Consider the following 18,512-nt stretch of genomic DNA (forward strand, 5'->3'; position numbering starts at 1 on the left):
TTTTTTTAAATATGGAGACGTACCTATCTCATAGAACTGGAAGGGTCATCGACTCCAGGCCCCTGCCTTCACATCAGGACCAAGCACTGTCTCTTATTTTTGCCCCAGATCCCTAAATGGCCCCCTCAAGGATTGAACTCAAAACCTTGGGTTTAGCAAGCCACTGCTCAAACCACTGAGCTATAGTGTGGACTACAGGTTTGAGTTGCAGAACACACTAACATGCTGCACTTCAACTGCCCTGTGTAGACCCTGCTATTGCAAACCATAAGGTAACCTGGTGCATCTTACCATAGGCTTGTTTAAAATGGGACCAAGTTAACAAACTATGTACCTTTTAAGCACCAGAGGGGTAGCCGTGTTTGCCGCTTTTACAGATCCAGGCTAAGAGTCCTGTGGCACCTTATAGACTAAGAGACGTATTGGAGCATAAGCTTTCGTGGGTGAATACCCACTTCGTCGGATGCATGTCTTCACCCACGAAAGCTCATGCTCCAATACGTCTGTTAGTCTGTAAGGTGCCACAGGACTCCTTGCCGCTATGTACCTCTTAGTTTACGCTAGCAGGGCCTACACGGGGAAGTTACAGCGCAACTCTTCCGTACATGCCGCAACTCACACCCAGCAGTCCACACAGCAGGACCATGCAGAGAAGCCCTACGATAAAAGGGCACTGAAGCAGGGCAATGTTCAGTGAATCTCTCCAAAATACACAGCAGAGGACCAAAATGCACCATGCGGACGTAGAACGGTATGGTTAAACCACTCAATGCATTACACATTTAAAAAGACAGACCCTCAGCTTTTCTAAGTTGGCGTCGCTCCATTGAAGTCAATATTACACCAGCTGTGCATCTGGCCCTTATTGATTTCCTCACTGCAGGAAATCAAGAACCCCTGAAAAATCTCAATTTGCTGAGCTACTTTTGTTTTCATGTATGCAGCATAGCTGTAGCTGTGTTGCTCCCAGGATATTAGAGATACAAAGTGGGTGAGGAAGTATCCTATTAGACCAACTTTTTTAGGTGAGAGAGAAGCTTTCAAGCTACACAGAGCGCTCTCACACACAAGTTGTCCAATTTTGTTTTTCTGTCAATTAAAAAAACAAAAACAAAGGAGAGATACTCAACGTTTTCCCTTCCCTCTCCATTTCATCAACCTGTCAGTTCAACAGTGGAATCCTCAATGAGCGTTTTCCACCAAGCTCTCTTCAGTCTTTCTTGCTACTCTCCACCCAAGCTGGGACTTTCGCAATCTCCCCACACCTGGCTATTTGCCCCGTCTTTCCCTTTTTCTTTCCGCTATTCACTCTCCAAGGTCTCATGCCTTGTGGAGGAGAAGCCCAAGTATTCCTCAGCAGTCTCCATCATCGGACTGGCTGGGCTGCAAGTGTGGAAACCTGGAGCACTTTCAAACTTGCTGCCCAAAACAGGTTGCACTGGAGCGACCTGAGCAGAGTATATCTGGCCAGCTCTTCCTCTAGAAGTGCTCCAATTTTACCACCTTTTTTCAAAGCAAGAGAAATTTTGCTTCCTTTGGTTTTTAAATCCCTTTGCTTTCCTTGTTTTTTGCTGGTTGCATCCAAGTGTCCAAGACCACCATTGCACACAGACGCGACACTCTGGTACTCAGTGTTTAAACAAACAGGACTGGCAGTGAGAAACCCGAGCAATACATTGCATGTCTGACACCACTCAAATGTTGGCTTTGGCAGTAAATCTGACTCCCCTTATCAGCAGAGATACCTTTGAAGTGGCTGGCAACCTTCCATCTAGTTCTCCAACAAATAAGGCCCTTCACATCATATCAGAGCCCTAAAAAGGGATCTCTTCATTTTAAGATATGGGAGAGAAAAGCTTAATTACCTAGAGCCAGACCACGCAGTCCTCCTATGGCACAGCAAAGCCCAACACTGCAGGCTAAAAACAGCAGCATCTGAAAAGCTACATGCAACTCAAGTATAATCACTACTGGAATTTCAGAAATTAATCGATATTAAAGAAAAACATGCCAGCATTTAGTATCAGAGGGGTAGCCATGTTAGTCTGTATCCACAAAAACAATGACCTTAAAGACTAACAGATTTATTTGGGCATAAGCTGTCGTGGGTAAAAAACCCCACTTCTTCAGATGCAAGGAGTGAAAATTACACATGCAGGCATAAATATACTGATACATGAAGAGAAGGGAGTTACTTTACAAGTGGAGAACCAGTGTTAACAAGGGCAATTCAGTCAGGGTGGATGTGGTCCACTCTCAGTAACTGATGAGGAGAAGTCAATACCAAGAGACAGAAAATTGCTTTTGTCGTGAGTCAGCCAGTCCCTGTTCAAGCCCAAATTAATGGTGTTAAATTTGCAAATGAATTGTAGCTCAGCAGTTTCTCTTTGAAGTCTGTTTTTGAATTTTTTTTTGTTGAAGGATGGCTACTTTTAAATCTGTTATTGAATGTCCAGGGAGATTGAAGTGTTCTCCTACTGGCTTTTGTAGGTTACCAGTCCTGATGTCTGATTTGTGTCCACTTATTCTTTTACGTAGAGACTGTCCGGTTTGGCCAACGTACATGACAGAGGGGCAGTGCTGGCACATATCACATTAGTAGATGTGCAGGTGAATAAGCCCCTGATGGTGTGGTTGGGTCCTCTGATGGTGTCGCTCAAGTAGATATGGGGACAGAAGTCAACAGGGTTTGACAGCTAGCAATGCTACATCCTTCTTATGACACCTTCCTTTTGTAACAGAGGGGTCTTTGAGTGCCACACAGTAGGATTTGTCTCAGCTTGTAGATTTTCTGCCATAGGGCTAACACACCTACTTCTAGCCGCTGGAGACAAAATCCACATTTCCAGAAATGTCACAGCTACTCTATTCCATAGCAAGACTGGACTCTTCTATATGGGATCCATTGCTGCTCCAGGGTTCACAAACAGCCATGACAGTATGACTTTTTTCCTTCTATTGTTGGGCCAGCCGTTGCGACAGTTTCTCTCTACCATGGACCTTATCACAGCCATCCAAGCCTCTGTAGCCTCAAGGCTAGATGACTACAGCAGGCTCTACTTTCTCTATGCCTGTTTGTTTCTGGGTACAACCCAAAGTGCTGGTTGTAAGTTATAAAGCCCTGAATCAGAGACTGTCACCCAAATTCTTATCTAAACGCTAATTGTAATGTCATGGCTCCAAATTCCATTACCTCTATCTGAAGCAGATTAGGATAACCCATAACACATCCCTCTCTACATTCCACTGCAGGAGTTACAACCTACTGGGTCATTCCTGGGCATAAATCTCCCCACAGCTAGCCATAGGCCAAACATTTGCTACCATTAAATGAATTCTTTCTTTCAAGAGAAAGAAGAAAAATGGGTATTTTCCACATGATTTTCCTGGAGGAAACATGCAAAAATTCATGTTTTCACATGCTCAAGTTTCAGAAGAGACTACATCACGTGTGCACAAACAGCAGCAAGATGTGAGTGCACAAAATGAAGTTTACAAATTTGGTACGGCTCTCAGTCTATATTTCTCTCTCTCTCTCACACACACACAGTTCATAGGTAGGGAGGACTAACTTCATCTGCAGCATTTCTAAATCATTTCTTACTTCAAGAGAAGAATCATCGCTTCTCCTGTAGGAAAGCACCTTTGTCCAGCTGAAAAGGTTTCATAGACATAAGCAAGGATGCAGGTGCTGGCAACCTTGCATAGCCATAGTTCTGAAGACATCTTTTTCTCCTGGGTGGAGAAAGCAAACAGCCCTTGTAAAACAGAACATGCTTTAATGAACATCAGGGTCCTTCCACAGGTTTTTTTATATGCAGGACAAAGTACATGGACTGGATGGCATTTGAAGTGATGAGAATGACTTAAATTTTTCTATGATCTTCAGTTATGATCAAGTGGTAAACATGCCTCTGCTTCCACCACAGACTCACTGTGTTACTGTGCGACTTGAGCCACAAATGAAAGGGCAGCCACGTCCCAAATGAGGCGAGAGACTGGCAGTATTGTCCCAATAGATACATTTTCCAGTACAAACCGTAAAATAAAAATCCTTGGAATAAACCAAGCTAATAGCGTCTAATTAAAAAGCTCCCTTCAAAACGGCAGATTTCACTGGGGGAGGAGGGGGGTGGGCTGGGGGGGGGCCCCTCATTAGCTTATCTCCCCTGCACTGCCTCGACAAAGGAGGTCTGTTTTAAGACTGCTAAAATGAGGCTGATTTTCTTGCCATCGCATTCTGCTGTTATTACCGCCACTTCCACTACATCAAAAGTGTGAAGAAGAAACCTCAATTTAAATGGAAGAGGAAAAAAGTCTTCCCTGAGTTTCTCATCAGTACGGATACAAGCCTGGTGCAGAGTGTTACGGTTTCCAAATTCTGTATAACAGTAGCTTGCTCCCGAAGAGAATCTGCCCCGCCACACACCTTGTACTGAGCCACTTCCTGGCAATTGCCTTCTTATCAGCCCCTCCTTCAGACAGAAAACCTGATAACAGTTTGCAAATATGTTAAGAGCTATTAAAGAGGATGATGATCAATTATTCACCATATCCACTGAAGGTAGGGCAACTAATAATGGGCTTAATCTGTTGTAAGGGAGATTTAGGTTAGATATGAGGGGAAAAAACCTCTATTAGAATACTTAAATTCTGGCATAAGCTTCCGAGGAAGGCTGTGGAATCCCTGTCACTGGAGATTTTTAAGACTAGGTAGACACACCAGTCAGTGATGCTCTTGGTTTACTTGATCCTGCCGTGGCACAAGGAGCTGAACTGCAGGACGGCTCAAAGTCCCTTCCTTCCAGTCCTACTCTTCTATGATTCCCTTTCGATGGATGGGGGACACTGGCTAATAACGAGCCGCCATTCAGTTCATGCACAATTCTGGAAGATAGGCACATCACTGAAGAGCCCAGTAATCACAGCAGAGGATCGAACGTCACTTTCAAGAACACCTTTATATGCATCAATATACGGAATGTGCAACTACGTAGGGATCCAGACAGCATCCCACCGAAAAATGTTTTAGAGCCATAAATGCACTCAGTACCTTTCTGTGCCTCCAAAGGCCTAGAAACTAGAGAGAGCATGGTTTGGAGGAATGGGCCACGTGGCTCCTGGCTCCGACAGTGACTTGCTGTGTGACTCTGCCTAAGACTTTTCACCCATTTGTCTGTTTCCCCACCTGTCGAAAGGGCTTACTATTACTTGCCTGCCTCCTGAGCAGGTTTGTTCTGAAGATTAATTTGTTGTTTGTGCAGCTCTTGGAACACGTACTGCATTATATACACATGTTAAGTACTATTAGTTATACAAAATGTAATATCTTAAAACCCATGAGAGTGCAGCTGAACTCCATGACTCTGCATTTAACTGTTGAACAGAGAAGAGATTCTACAACCCACTTAACAAATCTGCTTGAATACTTCTATTTCCAGCCTTTATCAGCAGTTGTGCTAGTTCACACTTGACAGATTGATTGTGGCTCAGGAAGCTGAACCGCTCCAATGAAGAGTGCAATATCCAGTGGTTCTGAGTTCAGTCAAATCTTTTCCATTTAACGTTTGCCATTTTGCTCAGGAGTGAGGTTCCCTGGATAGGGCTGGAATGCCAGTTTCCTTTCTAGCAACAGAGCATAAACACAAGAGGTTCCGTCAAATACCTGCTCTGGCATTAAGCCAAATTGTGAAGTCGGGGTTTCTGACATGGAGGGGCTCCCATCTTCACAAGACTGAGAAGCTTCCACTCAGTCTGAGAAACAAGCCAAGTTTTTTTTGTTTTTTGTTTTAATATACACACAAAATAAAAATCAAATCCTACTGATCTAACTGAAACAGAACAGGGTAAGAACATGTTTGTATAGGGGAGGAAAGGGCTGAAACTGAGAATGTCAGTTTCTTGATAAACCAGAGACTTTATCAGCTTCCCTGGGACTTCCTCAGCCTTGCATTTTCTCAGCCACTCTGTTCCGCAGAACTCCTGTTAAAACCTGAAGAGAAGTGATTACTTATCCTATGGAAGGATTAGCAGAACCGGCATTCAATAATCCCAAGTAAGTATCTAATCAACTAATTTAATTACCAAAAAGTTTTAAAAGGTCAAAAAAAGGTCTTGCTGTGACATTACTTGAAAATCAATGATTCCACCTCTACTTCGGAGGCACCTGATGAACACAGAAACCTTAAAAAAGGTCCAAGAAAATGTAAGCCTGAAGTATGTCATTCATAGTCTTAAATTTTCTGCATCAGATGACGTTCTCCTATATATTGCTGCAATAGCATTAATGCTCAGTAAACAGACAGACTCAAAAGGAGCACACCACTTGCTGCCATCTCCATGCCATCACAAATCAGCTGCCACCCTACCTAAAAATCCTCCATAATACAGCAACTAAGACTGCTTCCAAACATGGAAATGCAAGATTACCCTGTCCCTTCAAGTGCATTTTTAGGGATAACATTTTACATACAATAGCAAAATGCTGTGCATTTTATAGTAGTCTAAACCTTGCTACACTGCATGGAGTCTCTTCACTGGTTAAAAGCACATATGGATGCTCAGAGTGACAGAACACATTCTCTTAAGACATTTCAAGCGGCTGTCAAGACCACAGTGAAAAGCTGATGAAGGCCCCAATTACTGTCAAGATTTCACCTAAACAGATTTACATTTTAAAGTCACATACACACAACTTGTGTCACTGATTTTAGCATAAGACCAATTAGGACCACAAAGCAAAAGACAGATATGTAAAAGTCAGCCAGGAAGTATTGTCAAAACTGTCCTCGTCTGTATCCCTACAAGTAGTGTTACTGCACAGGATGAGTGCCTGTGTAATTATCCTTTAGCTAGCCACAAACTTCGCAGCCCTTTCTTCCCGCTTTGTTAGAATGGAAAGAATTCTTAAGAATCGAGACACACCCACGAGACAGAAAACGCTTTAAACCTGCACTGGTTTTAGGAAGTTAACCAGCCAGATGGTGCAACCATCAAGAAATCTCAAAAGAGACCAGTGCATTATTGTTTAAAGGTGTTTTCCCAAATCTTCCACATCATCATGTTTCATCAACTGGACACCTATCAACTCCTAACAGACAAGCCACTCACTCCCACTGTCCAAACTGATTTCCAAGTGCTCTTGAGAGAAGTCATGCCTAAAAAAATGCTTTTTTCTTTGCCATTTTTCCTCTGGTTTTCAAAAGGACAGTTATGTATCTAATTTTCAAAATGGTTTTCTTCATCATTTGGCAAAATGAAAATCCAAAATAGATTTAACAGAACCCTCTCCTTTGCAGACACAGGTTTATTATTGGAAGGCTGTAATACGAGTGTTGGCAGCTTATTCTTGTTATTGAAGTTAAGAGATTTGAAACGTTAGTTTTAAAACAGAAGTATACGTAATTCTTCATGCGTGTTTTAAGTCGGTAAAAAGGAGAGTCATGCCCTATTTTGGATCTATGAACCTTAGTCATAGTCATAGAGCCTCAGGCCACACACTGAGACCTTCATTGCCCTGTACCTCTGCCACATGGCGATTTTGTGCTCAGCAAACTGGTGTGCTGCAGATTCACACTGTGACTTGTTACATACTAACCTACTGTGTAGACAAGCCCATTAAGTATAAGGTCAGAACAGACCAGCAGATCATCTAGCCTGACCTCCAGCATATCACAAGCCACTAAACTGCACTCCGTTACCCTTGTACTGAGACCAATCACCAGACTAAACTAAAGAACTGACAGATTCCTTTTACCAGAATCCTCAAGCCACAACGATCACAGGAAGTCGGAGTACAATTGCGTACGATGAAAACAGATTTGAGAGCTGCAGACAGGATAGCAAACCAACTAGTCAGCGAGTCACAGCAGAAAAGACACCTGAAGTTTTGTTTTCTACAGGGTCAAAGGAAACGTGGGTGCTGCAGCATGCTGTTACCTTCTTGAAGAGTCGCCCAGAGTCTTCGCTGACTTGGACAAACCGAGGGATGATATTGTTCAGGTAGATGTCACTCAGGGTCGTGTGGTCCCTGCTCTCTCGCTTCACCTGGTTTAAGAGGAGATTCCAACAGTTGACTGGAGACAGGACATTCTGATCCTTCCTGTAGGGAACGCAAAATGGAAACAATGGGGGGGACAGGACTTTAGGTCAAGCAGGCTGAAATCATTCAGTTGAACACACATTCTGTAGGTTCCACACCAGAAGTGTAGCTACTGTAACATACCATATGTAGCTCCCAAGAATCGTGTCTTCTAAAAGGTGTGTGAGAATTTTGATACCCGTGACAGGGAGAGAGAGAGCGAGCCACAGATTAAGGGACTGTGCAAGCTTTATCCACAGACATGTTTCTGGTCTACAGTGTAAGCAGATTTCAAATACCCAGTGCTTTAGGCACCATCCACATTGGCATCAGAGTAATGCTACCTACTGCACAAAGTTTACACAAAGCTGCTAGTAGCCAGCAGCCAGATTCAAGCAGCACATCCTCTGACAAGTGTGGACAGAGAGAGTTTTCTTACACACATTCAACAAGTGTGTTCCTCTTCAGCAGCGCTTACCCAGGTCTAACATGCTTCTCACCCAAAGAGAGTAAGTCCTCTGCCCATGATGGTCAGGTGACTTGTACAAGAACCCTAGCAGCAACAATAATGTTTCAAGTGTTCTGTAAACTAGCATAGGTCTGTCCCTAGCATGAACATAGAAAAAAAGCCACAGAATATGACGACGCTTTTGCACTAGTAAACTTTCATTTTAATAAAAAACGTGTTCTGGACAGATTCTGTACTGAGGAAGTCTAAAGCCTCTCATAGTACTTAAAGCCAAGCTGGTTGCACAGAACAGTAAATGATTATTGCTTACCTTACCCTAATTCAACAAAGAATTCTGCACCTCCCAGGTCACTGCCCTCACCTGGACAAATCATGTTCTGACTGAATCTTTATTTCCAGAAGCAGAGAGCAGAACATGTTATGCCTGGTTTACAGTGATTCGGAGATACAGCACATACTGCCTCTTCGATCGCCTCCCTCCCACCCCTCACACACGTTTGCTCTGTCCTACAGCCCACTCCAATTTCTGGAACTACAAACTAGAGAGCAAATCCTATATTCCTCAATTTCAGCATGAGGAAATGCATTTCAAGTGTTTTTTTTCCCCACTATTTGTAGCTGAATCTTCAGCAAAGTTACACTCCTCCCCCGCTCTTTCTCCTTAAAATGTCTAAACTTAAGGATCTCCTCTAAGCCAATACACTGAAATACAAGACCCCCCAAAACCCTGAAACATATATTCTTAACCCATCTCTCCCCATGAGAATTTGGATAGGGTAAATCAGCTTTATTTTAACACTATGTTGTATGACTTATTTTGGTAAATGAAATGATTTGTAGTATGAATTCAATATTTATACATATTTTAAAAAGGTATTAACTTAATGTGCAACCAAGCCCTGGTCTACACTACGAGTTTAGGTTGAATTTAGCAGTGTTAGATCAATTTAACCCTGCACCCACCCACACAATGAAGCCATTGTTGTCGACTTAATGGGCTCTTAAAAACGATTTCTGTACTCCTCCCCGATGAGGGGATTAGCGCTGCAATAGACATCGCCGGGTCAAATTTGGGTTAGTGTGGATGCAATTTGACAGTATTGGCCTCTGGGAGCTATCCCACTGTGCTCCATTGTGACCGCTCTGGACAGCGCTCAACTCTGATGCACTGGCCAGGTATACAGGAAAAGCCCCGCAAACTTTTGAATTTCATTTCCTGTTTGGCCAGTGTGGCAAGCTGATCAGCACAGGTGACCGTGCAGATCTCATCAGCAGAGGTGACTACAGAGTCCCAGAATCGCAGAAGAGCTCCAGCATGGACCGAACGGGAAGTACTGGATCTGACTGCTGTATGGGGAGACAAATCCATGCTATCAGAACTCCATTCCAAAAGATGAAACGCCAAATATTTGAAAAAAAATCTCTACGGGCATGAAGGACAGAGGCTATCACAGGGACCCACAGCAGTGCCATGTGAAACTTAAGGAGCTCAGGCAAGCCTATCAAAAAACTCAAGAGGCAAATGCCCACTCGGGGTCAGAGCCTCAGACATGCCGCTTCTATGATGAGCTGCATGCAATTCTAGGGGGGTGCCCCTTCAACTACCCCACACCTGTACGTGGACTCCTGCAAGGGAGTCTCGCGCAACAGGGATGAGGATTTTGGGGATGAGGACGATGATGAGGAGGGAGAGGTTGAAGATAGCGCAAGCAGAGAAACCATTCTCCCCAACAGCCAGGAACTGTTCATCACCCTGGAGACTGTACCCTCCCAACCCAGGCTCCCAGACCTTGACGGTGGAGAAGGCACCTCTGCTGAGTGTACCTTTATAAATATAATGCACTGTTTAAAAGCAAACATGTTTAATTATAAATTTGCCCTGAAGACTTGGGATGCATTCATGGCCAGTACAGCTACTGGAAAAAGTCTGTTAACATGTCTGGAGATGGAGCGGAAATCCTCCAGGGACATCTCAATGAAGCTGTCCTGGAGGTACTCCCAAAGCCTTTGCAGAAGGTTTCTGGGGAGGGCAGCCTTACTGCGTCCTCCATGGTAGGACGCTACCACAGCAGGCCAGTAGCACGTAGTCTGGAATCATTGCATAAGAAAGCATGGCAGCGTGTGGTCCGGGTGATTGCTGGCATTCAAGCAACATCCGTTCTTTATCTCTCTGTTATCCTCAGGAGAGTGATATAATTCATGGTCACCTGGTTGAAATAGGGGAATTTTATTAAGGGAACATTCAGAGGTGGCTGTTCCTGCTGGGCTGTTTGCCTGTGGCTGAAAAGAAATCATCCCCACTGTTAGCCACGCAGTGGGGGGAGGGGTGAAGCAATCATCCCAGAGAATTGGGGGGGGGGGCGGGGGGGGTTAGTGCTGCACCTTAACCCAAAAACATCAGCCCCTCCTTTTAAATGGCCCATGGGTTTTTTTCAATTTTAATCTCCCTTTTTTTCCTCCCGCAGTTGTAAATGTCTCAACACTGTGACTAGCGTCTCCATCCCAGAGGCTAACGCAGATAAGATGAAAAAAACCACTCACAATGAAATGTTCTCTGAGCTCAACCACTCACAATGAAATGTTCTCTGAGCTCATGAAGTCCACCCGAACTCAAAGAGCCCAGCAGAATGCGTGGAGGCAGACAACGGCAGAGTCCAGGAAAGCAAAAAATGAACACGAGGACAGGAGGGACGTGCAAGAGGACAGATGGTGGGAGCAACAGGAGGGGTGGTGAAATCAAGAGGAAAGGTGGTGGGATCAAGAGGAGAGGAGGCAGGATACAATGCTGAGGCTACTGGAGGATGAAACTGATATGTTCTGGCATATGGTTGAGATGCAGGAAAGGCACAGACCACCACTGCAGCCCCTGTGTAACCAACCGCCCTCCTCCCAAGAGTGCCCAAGAATGCTGGGGGGGGGGGGGGTGGCTCCAGGCACCCAACCACATCACCCCAGAGGACTGCCAAAGCAACAGAAGGCTGGCATTCAATAAGTTTTGAAGTGCAGTGTGGCCTTGTCCTTCCCTCCTCCCCCACCCCTCCCAGGCTACCTTGGCAGTTATCCCCCTATTTGTATGATGAATTAATAAAGAATGCATCAATTTGAAACAATGACTTTATTGCCTCTGCAAGTGGTGATCGAAGGGGGGTGGGGAGAGCGGTTGGCTTACAGGGAAGTAGAGTGAACCAAGGGGGCAGGTTTTCATCAGGGAGAAACAAATAGAACTGTCACACTGTAGCCTCATCAGCCATGAAAGTGGTTTTCAAAGCTTCTCTGATACACAGCGTGCCCTGCTGTGCTCTTCTAACAGCCCTGGTGTCTGGCTGAGTGTAATCAGTGGCCAGGTGATTTGCCTCAACTTCCCACTCCGCCATAAACATCTCCCCCTTACTCTCACAGAGATTGTGGAACACAGCAAGCAGTAACAACAACAGGAATATTGGTTTCGCTGAGGTCTAACCGAGTCAGTAAAGTGCGCCAGCGTGCTTTTAAACGTCCATCGCCCCACCACAGTTAGTGGATAGCTTACTGCAGTGGGATTCCCTAGGACCTGCACATTTCCCAGAGTCACTACCCTTGATATCAGCAGTTCAGTGATTGCGTTGGCTATTTGCATCACAGCAGCCCCCACAGTAGATTTGCCCACTCCAAATTGATTCCCGACTGACCGGTATCTGTCTGGCATTGCAAGCTTCCAGAGGGCTATCGCCACTCGCTTGTGAACTGTGAGGGCTCTGCTCTCATCTTGGTATTGTTGCGCTTCAGGGCAGGGGAAGCAAGTCACAAAGTTCCATGAAAGTGCCCTTACGATTGCGAAGGTTTCGCAGCCACTGGGAATCATCCCAGACCTGCACCACTGTGCGGTCCCACCAGTCTATGCTTGTTTCCCGGGCCCAGAATTGGCATTCTATGGCATGAGCCTGCCCCACTGCCACCAGGATGGCTTAATTGCCGGGGCCCGTGCTTTGAGAGAAGTCTGTGTCCATGTCCTCATCACTCTCGTCACCGTGCTGCCATCGTCTCCTCGCCTGCTTTTGCAGGTTCTGGTTCTGCAAATACTGCATGATGAGCGAGATGTTTACAATGCTCCTAACTGCCGCGGTGATCTGAGCAGGCTCCATGCTTGCCATGGCATGGTGTCTGCAGGACAGCAGAGTTGCAGGGGCAGCAGTGGTTGGATGACCAGTTTTGCAGACCTACTGCACCATCTGCTGCCAGGACACAACAGCTGAGCTGTCTGCATGCTTGCTGAGGTATGATGAGACAAGAGCAGCCGAGCAGAGTTGCAGCGGAAGCGGGCCTGCGAGACCACCAGGTGAGCAGAGTGGCAGCAGAAGCGGTGGATTATGACGATCATATAGATGACCTGCGAGGTGGATTCATAGCATCAGGAGAGCAGAGTGACAGTGGAAGCGGTTGTTCAATGACAACGGTTTGCGGACCTACTGCACCGTCCGCTGAAAGCAGTATGGCGCCCGCATGGAAAAAAGGTGTAAAACGATTGTCTGCCGTTGCTTTCACAGAGGGAGGGGCGACTGACTACATGTACCCCAAACCACCTGTGACAATGTTTTTGCCCCATCCGGCATTGGGAGCTTAACTCAGAATTCCAATGGGCGGCTGCAGGAACTGTGCGATAGCTACCCACAGTGCAACGCTCCGATAGTCAACATTACCCTCAGTACTTTGGACGCACTCCATCAATTTATTGCGCTTAGTGGGGACACACAATCGACTGTATAAAATCGTTTTCTAAAAAATGAACTTCTATAAATTCGACCTAATTTCGTAGTGTAGACATACCCCAAGGCTTTATCGAGAGTCAGATAACTACCTTGACTTATACATAATTAAATCAGTGTGGTTGCATGTGGGCATAAGTCAGGAGAGAATCTGGTTTTAAAAAGTCACTTGGCTGTTTTCTTGCAAAGTGCATTAATAGCCTAAAAGGCTAACTTTATCCACTGTGCAAATACTTATATTTAAGCGAAGATTCAGTATGGCATCTGCTTTAAAGATTCTGTTTTACTACATGTGTCATTTTAAAGCATTACTTTAGGGGTTTTGTTTGTTTGTTTGATTTCCAATCAATAACCCACTGGGAGAGAGAAGGTACAGCCACTATATGCATTTCTGGGATGCTGTTATACATACTTCCATTGCATTTAAGCCTACTGTGACCAACAGAGTAAACACACCTCCACAATTTATCAGGGGGCTGCATGATCCCACCTTGAAATTTTCTATTTTCTTTTTTCATGTTCTACGGCTGACTTTCGCACCTTGCTCAATAAAGAATGAGATTACGAAAAGAGACTAATTTTTAGTGGCAACAACAAAATGAGGACAACATCCTTGCCTCACTGCAGAGACAACAGAAGTGACAAGTTGCATAATTTAAGTAAAAGGTTTTAAGAAACATTTCAGAATGCAAGCCAAGAGCTAAGCAGTGATTTTTACAGTACCTGATGGATTCCGCAGCACTGTTTTGGTTTGGTGGAAACTAGGCTGGTTAGCTTGGCTGGAATACTTAATTTCCCTTATATCTGTTTATCATTTGTTTACTTGTGTTCTTTTTTCCTATGTTGTGTAATTCTTGGAAGAGACAATTTAAAATATTCTAAAAAGCCAGGCTATGGCAAGAATGTGTCAAACAGCAGCGAAATTGCCTGAAAAGCTCATCTACTAAAACAAAGAAAAATCCATATGAAGTTTTTCTTTCCAACATGTCAAAATTAAACTGATCTTCAGGCAGAAAACTAGAAAGGCATTTGATAGGACTTTGTGTGTTAAAGATCACAGAGAAGTTTGGCAAAAGAGCCAATCTCACTGGTTCACTGACAGGCTGTTCCAAAAGTACAGCAGTATGGTTTGGAATGCATTTGTCAAATTGATCCTTCTTTGTGTGATCAAGAGGCACTACAGGGTCTGTTCTGATTGAGAAGAAAAGCCTTCAGATTTCACACTCCACAGTTTCTCTAACATAGAAACAGCTACACCACCCTCACCCAGGCCTTTGAACAAAATCTGAAAGGGGGGAGGGGAGAGAAGAGTGACATGAGCATAACTGAATAGGGGTTTATAATGAAGTAATGCACTCATGTTTAAAAGCAAGATTAAACATTCACAAAAGAATTAAAATTACTACCAAATATCACCAGTTGTTGGGTGTTTATTGTTGGTAATCCTCCTGGGGGTTCCTAGTGGAAATAGTCACATAAAAGGAAATGAATAGTTCATCTGTCTTCTGCTAGTAGCTCTTCAGCTACCGGAAATCTCACATTGGAAAAAGAAAAATTGCCCAATCACTGAGGAATGGTAAAAAACATATGGGAGATTGTGGTGATAGAAAAATTAACACACCAGTTTCATATCCAGCAAAATAGACAAAGGACAGATAGATACATGGATATTTGGTGACCTTTTATTCAACACTCAGACAAATTGCATTCGCCTGCAAAAACCAGCACCAATTTTTCTGAATATAAATATTTTATAGACATACCTGGTCTGTTAAGCGTGTGCATATGGAGATCCTGGTAAAGTGATTTTTATTAGATCAAGATGAACTTTGGCTTTACACCAGAGATGCAAGAGTTGTCAAGCAGTAACTGAAGTAAAATTAGATCAGACTTCATCCCTCTGCAAGACTAAGATTCAGTCCCCACAAACACAGAGCATATCCTTCATTAGATGGATAGCAACCTCCCCATGGCAAAAAGATTTCTCGCTGGTGTTCCTAAGACGTGCAGAAAGAAACCAGCCAGAGACTCCAGCCAGTGGGAGGAAAAGCAGCCAAAGCAGGGACCTCTGAACACTGAGAACTTGCTACAGTTTTGATCTGAACTTTCTCTAGCCTGTGCTGATGGCCTGTTTGCTCCAATCCTCTCCCTCCACCTCCCTCCAGTTCTTCACCTCAGTTTCACTCCACAACTGCACCTTTTATCCTCCCCTCCCCTGCCCAGCTGCCCTGTCCCCCTCACTCCCATTTAGTTTATCCACACACAAAAAACAATCCCAAATTGAACAAAAACCCTGCAAACTTGGAAATAACTTGATGCTTCCCCTACCCTGTCAATTTAGATTGTATGTTTGTCAGATCAGGAAAAAAAAAATCTACTGTTCTGTTTGTACAGTGCCTGGAATAATGGGGCTCCAATACCAATCAGTCCTTAAGCACTACTGTAACAAACACGATTAATACTAAAACAAGCCTCCGTAGGCTTCCATTGTGCTACCCATAGTAGCAAGGGTTGGCTCGACAACACAAAGTAGTTAAGCTTTAAACAGAAGAATAGTTTCAAAGCAGCTGATCTGGATGTTTGTTTCTTACCCATAAAAACATACCACAGGAAATGACTGAAGCTTGTGATCTGGATTGTTTCAAGGTCTGGAGTGTAAGGAAGGGGGCTGGAGATATTCTGGGCTATTGATTTTCTCCTACTGCTTTGATTTAAAAAAAAAATCAAGGGTGAGAGCACAGATTATTTTATTTAGGAGTATTCGGCTTTGTAGTTTTTGTACTACACGGTACATGCTGCTGGCAGACAAAAGCAGATAGAATCATCCCAATGCGGTGCTGAAGAAAGTTGCAACTGCTAGGTATTAACCTACAGAAATCAAGCGCTTCCTACTGTACTGCCCCAGATAACCTGAAATCTGCATTTGTTGTGTGGTTAATCATTGTTTGGTTTGTTAATAAACCGAGGAATTAATTGGTAACAGAAGCTTGTCTATATGGACTATATGTGAATACGTTGCCATCTATCCTTCCAGGACACACAAGGAGTAGTTCTGCATCCTGCCCTTTCCCATTCCAGCCTCAGATAAAAGCATTCACCACAAGAGAGAAGCTTAATGCCATATTTTACTAAGCTAAAAAACTTTCTCTAAAGGTGGCCCTGGGTCTGGTAAAACGTACTTTCAACTTTCATGGGACAAGAGACACTATCTCTAGTCCGTAACTCAATGAAAGAAAGGATCGCAAGCAGACTAATGAAAGTTAGTGTTAAAATTGCTGTAAAAGCCACATATTCCATAAGTCAACTTGTGAAAGAGCTTGTGATGACAGCTTCACACAGAAACTAGAAGTCAAATTAATTGCAAGGATTTGTAAGATCACCATTAAGTGACAACAATACTTTCTATATCTATATCGTGTCTTCCTGATAAAGATCTCAAAACTTGATTAATATCCCTCTTTAAAAGATGGGGAAGCTGAGGCTGACAAAGATAAAACCACTCACTTAAGGTAGTGGAAGGGCCAGGAATAAAACCCACATTTTAATGACTTGCAGTTTCCTGCTCTAACCACTAGAAACCCTGTCTCCAATTCCTGAGGAGGATCTGCAAAAAGAAAAAGGAGTATGACTGGCACCTTAGAGACTAACACATTTATTTGAGCTACCGCTCACGAAAGCTTATGCTCAAATAAATTTGTTAGTCCGTAAGGTGCCACAAGTCCTCCTTTTCTTTTTGCGGATACAGACTAACACGGCTGCTACTCTGAAACCTGAGGAGGATCTGTTGCTTCTTTTCCAGTTCACTTCTTCACTCTTCTCACATAGGCCAGTTCAGGGCTGCTAACCCTCCCTGCTCAGCCAGCACAGCTACCGTTGCGTAAAGCCTGCTAGCCAGCCTGCACGCTGGGTCTCCTCACCCACTAGAAACGTCTCTTCCTGCCCACCTCCATCACCCCAGTTTTCCTACTATCGCTCAAACTCACCTACCACAGTGGCCATCCTACCAACTACTGAACTGTTTGGAACAAAGGGATAAATGATCAGTAGCTCGATTTTACAACTGATTTAAAATATGGTATTTCCAGGAACAAAGAGCATGGAGAACTGCGGAGGCAAAGCTGTCACCTATTCAATCACTAGCACCTGGTTGTTCCCTGAATGTCTCCTATTCACATACTAACCCAGTCTCACGGTGTGCTTAGTTTGCGAGAGCTGACAAAGTACGTAGCTGCAGACAAGAATCTATGCAGGAGGCCAGAGTGCAGCATGATAGATGTGCTTTGTTTTTTAAATAAAACAAGGCACAGACTCTGGCCATCATAAGAGATTAAAAAGTTAAATGGACAATTCCCAGCTGTCCAAACTGCTGCACCGTAACCCCCGAAGCTATTCTAAGAAGGTGCATAGCAGAAATACTAAGGGCCCATGGAAGTTTGGCGACTAAAACTGCTCGTGTCTAATGGCGCCAGACAGCATGTTGACACTGCATGGGGTCACACATGAAAGGCAGTCTTGCAGGAAAAAATCATCTCAAACGCCACAGGATTCTAATTGGGATTGTCACCTTAAAGTCTGTGCAGAAGTGCCACACCCCAATCTCAACCTCCAATAGCCACCACACAGCAGTGCCCCAACTGATTTTTTTTTTTTTTTAATTCCTTTCATTTCTGTCTGTGGGCTCCCTTAACCCCTTCAGTACCATCTTGCATTTATACAAGTCTATTACCTCTCACTCCAACTTCTTTACAAATAAACGTGATTTATTATTTGGTTGGCAGCGACAATGTGCTCGGCACGAGTAAAAGAGAAAAGGTAAAGGCAATCCCTACACCGAAGAGATTACAATCAAGAGGAGACAGACAGGAAAGACAGGATGCACTGGAAAATGCAGAGGCAAAGATAAATGAAGGGGGAGGTGGTGGTGGTTTGGTTTTTTTATTTTAAGTGCTCTCTGATAATAAAAGCTACACACACACACACACACACACACGCAAATTACTTCAGCCACCTCTGAACTGCAGCCGTCTCTGGGGTAAAATGTGGCAGCTGTTTTCACAGCATACAGCAAAGCAACACAACCGTTCCTGAAGACGGGAAGTTAAAAATACAATTTCTAGCCATAACCACAGGCAGAATTGCAGCTATTCTTGCTCACTGCAGTTCTCAGAGGGGCTGGCACATTTTATTCTGTTTCTGATTTCAGGTCACCCACGAAGGAGAT

At 44.1% G+C, this 18,512-nt stretch overlaps 1 protein-coding gene across 3 annotated transcripts in view; it reads right to left on the minus strand.

Annotated features, from left to right (window-relative positions):
* SRGAP2 (SLIT-ROBO Rho GTPase activating protein 2) overlaps positions 1-18,512 on the minus strand; it is a 211,219-nt gene that overhangs the window by 92,280 nt on the left and 100,427 nt on the right. For 2 of the 3 annotated variants that reach the window (XM_074936354.1, XM_074936353.1), the window contains exon 4: positions 7,939-8,101. The exons of the other annotated variant lie outside the window; for it this stretch is intronic. In XM_074936354.1, the coding sequence (XP_074792455.1) occupies positions 7,939-8,101 (163 nt within the window). The remainder of the gene's footprint in view (positions 1-7,938; positions 8,102-18,512) is intronic. 3 annotated transcript variants of the gene reach the window in all.

Source organism: Natator depressus, chromosome 21 (genome assembly GCF_965152275.1).
Source record: "Natator depressus isolate rNatDep1 chromosome 21, rNatDep2.hap1, whole genome shotgun sequence".
NCBI classification, from domain to species: domain Eukaryota; kingdom Metazoa; phylum Chordata; order Testudines; family Cheloniidae; genus Natator; species Natator depressus.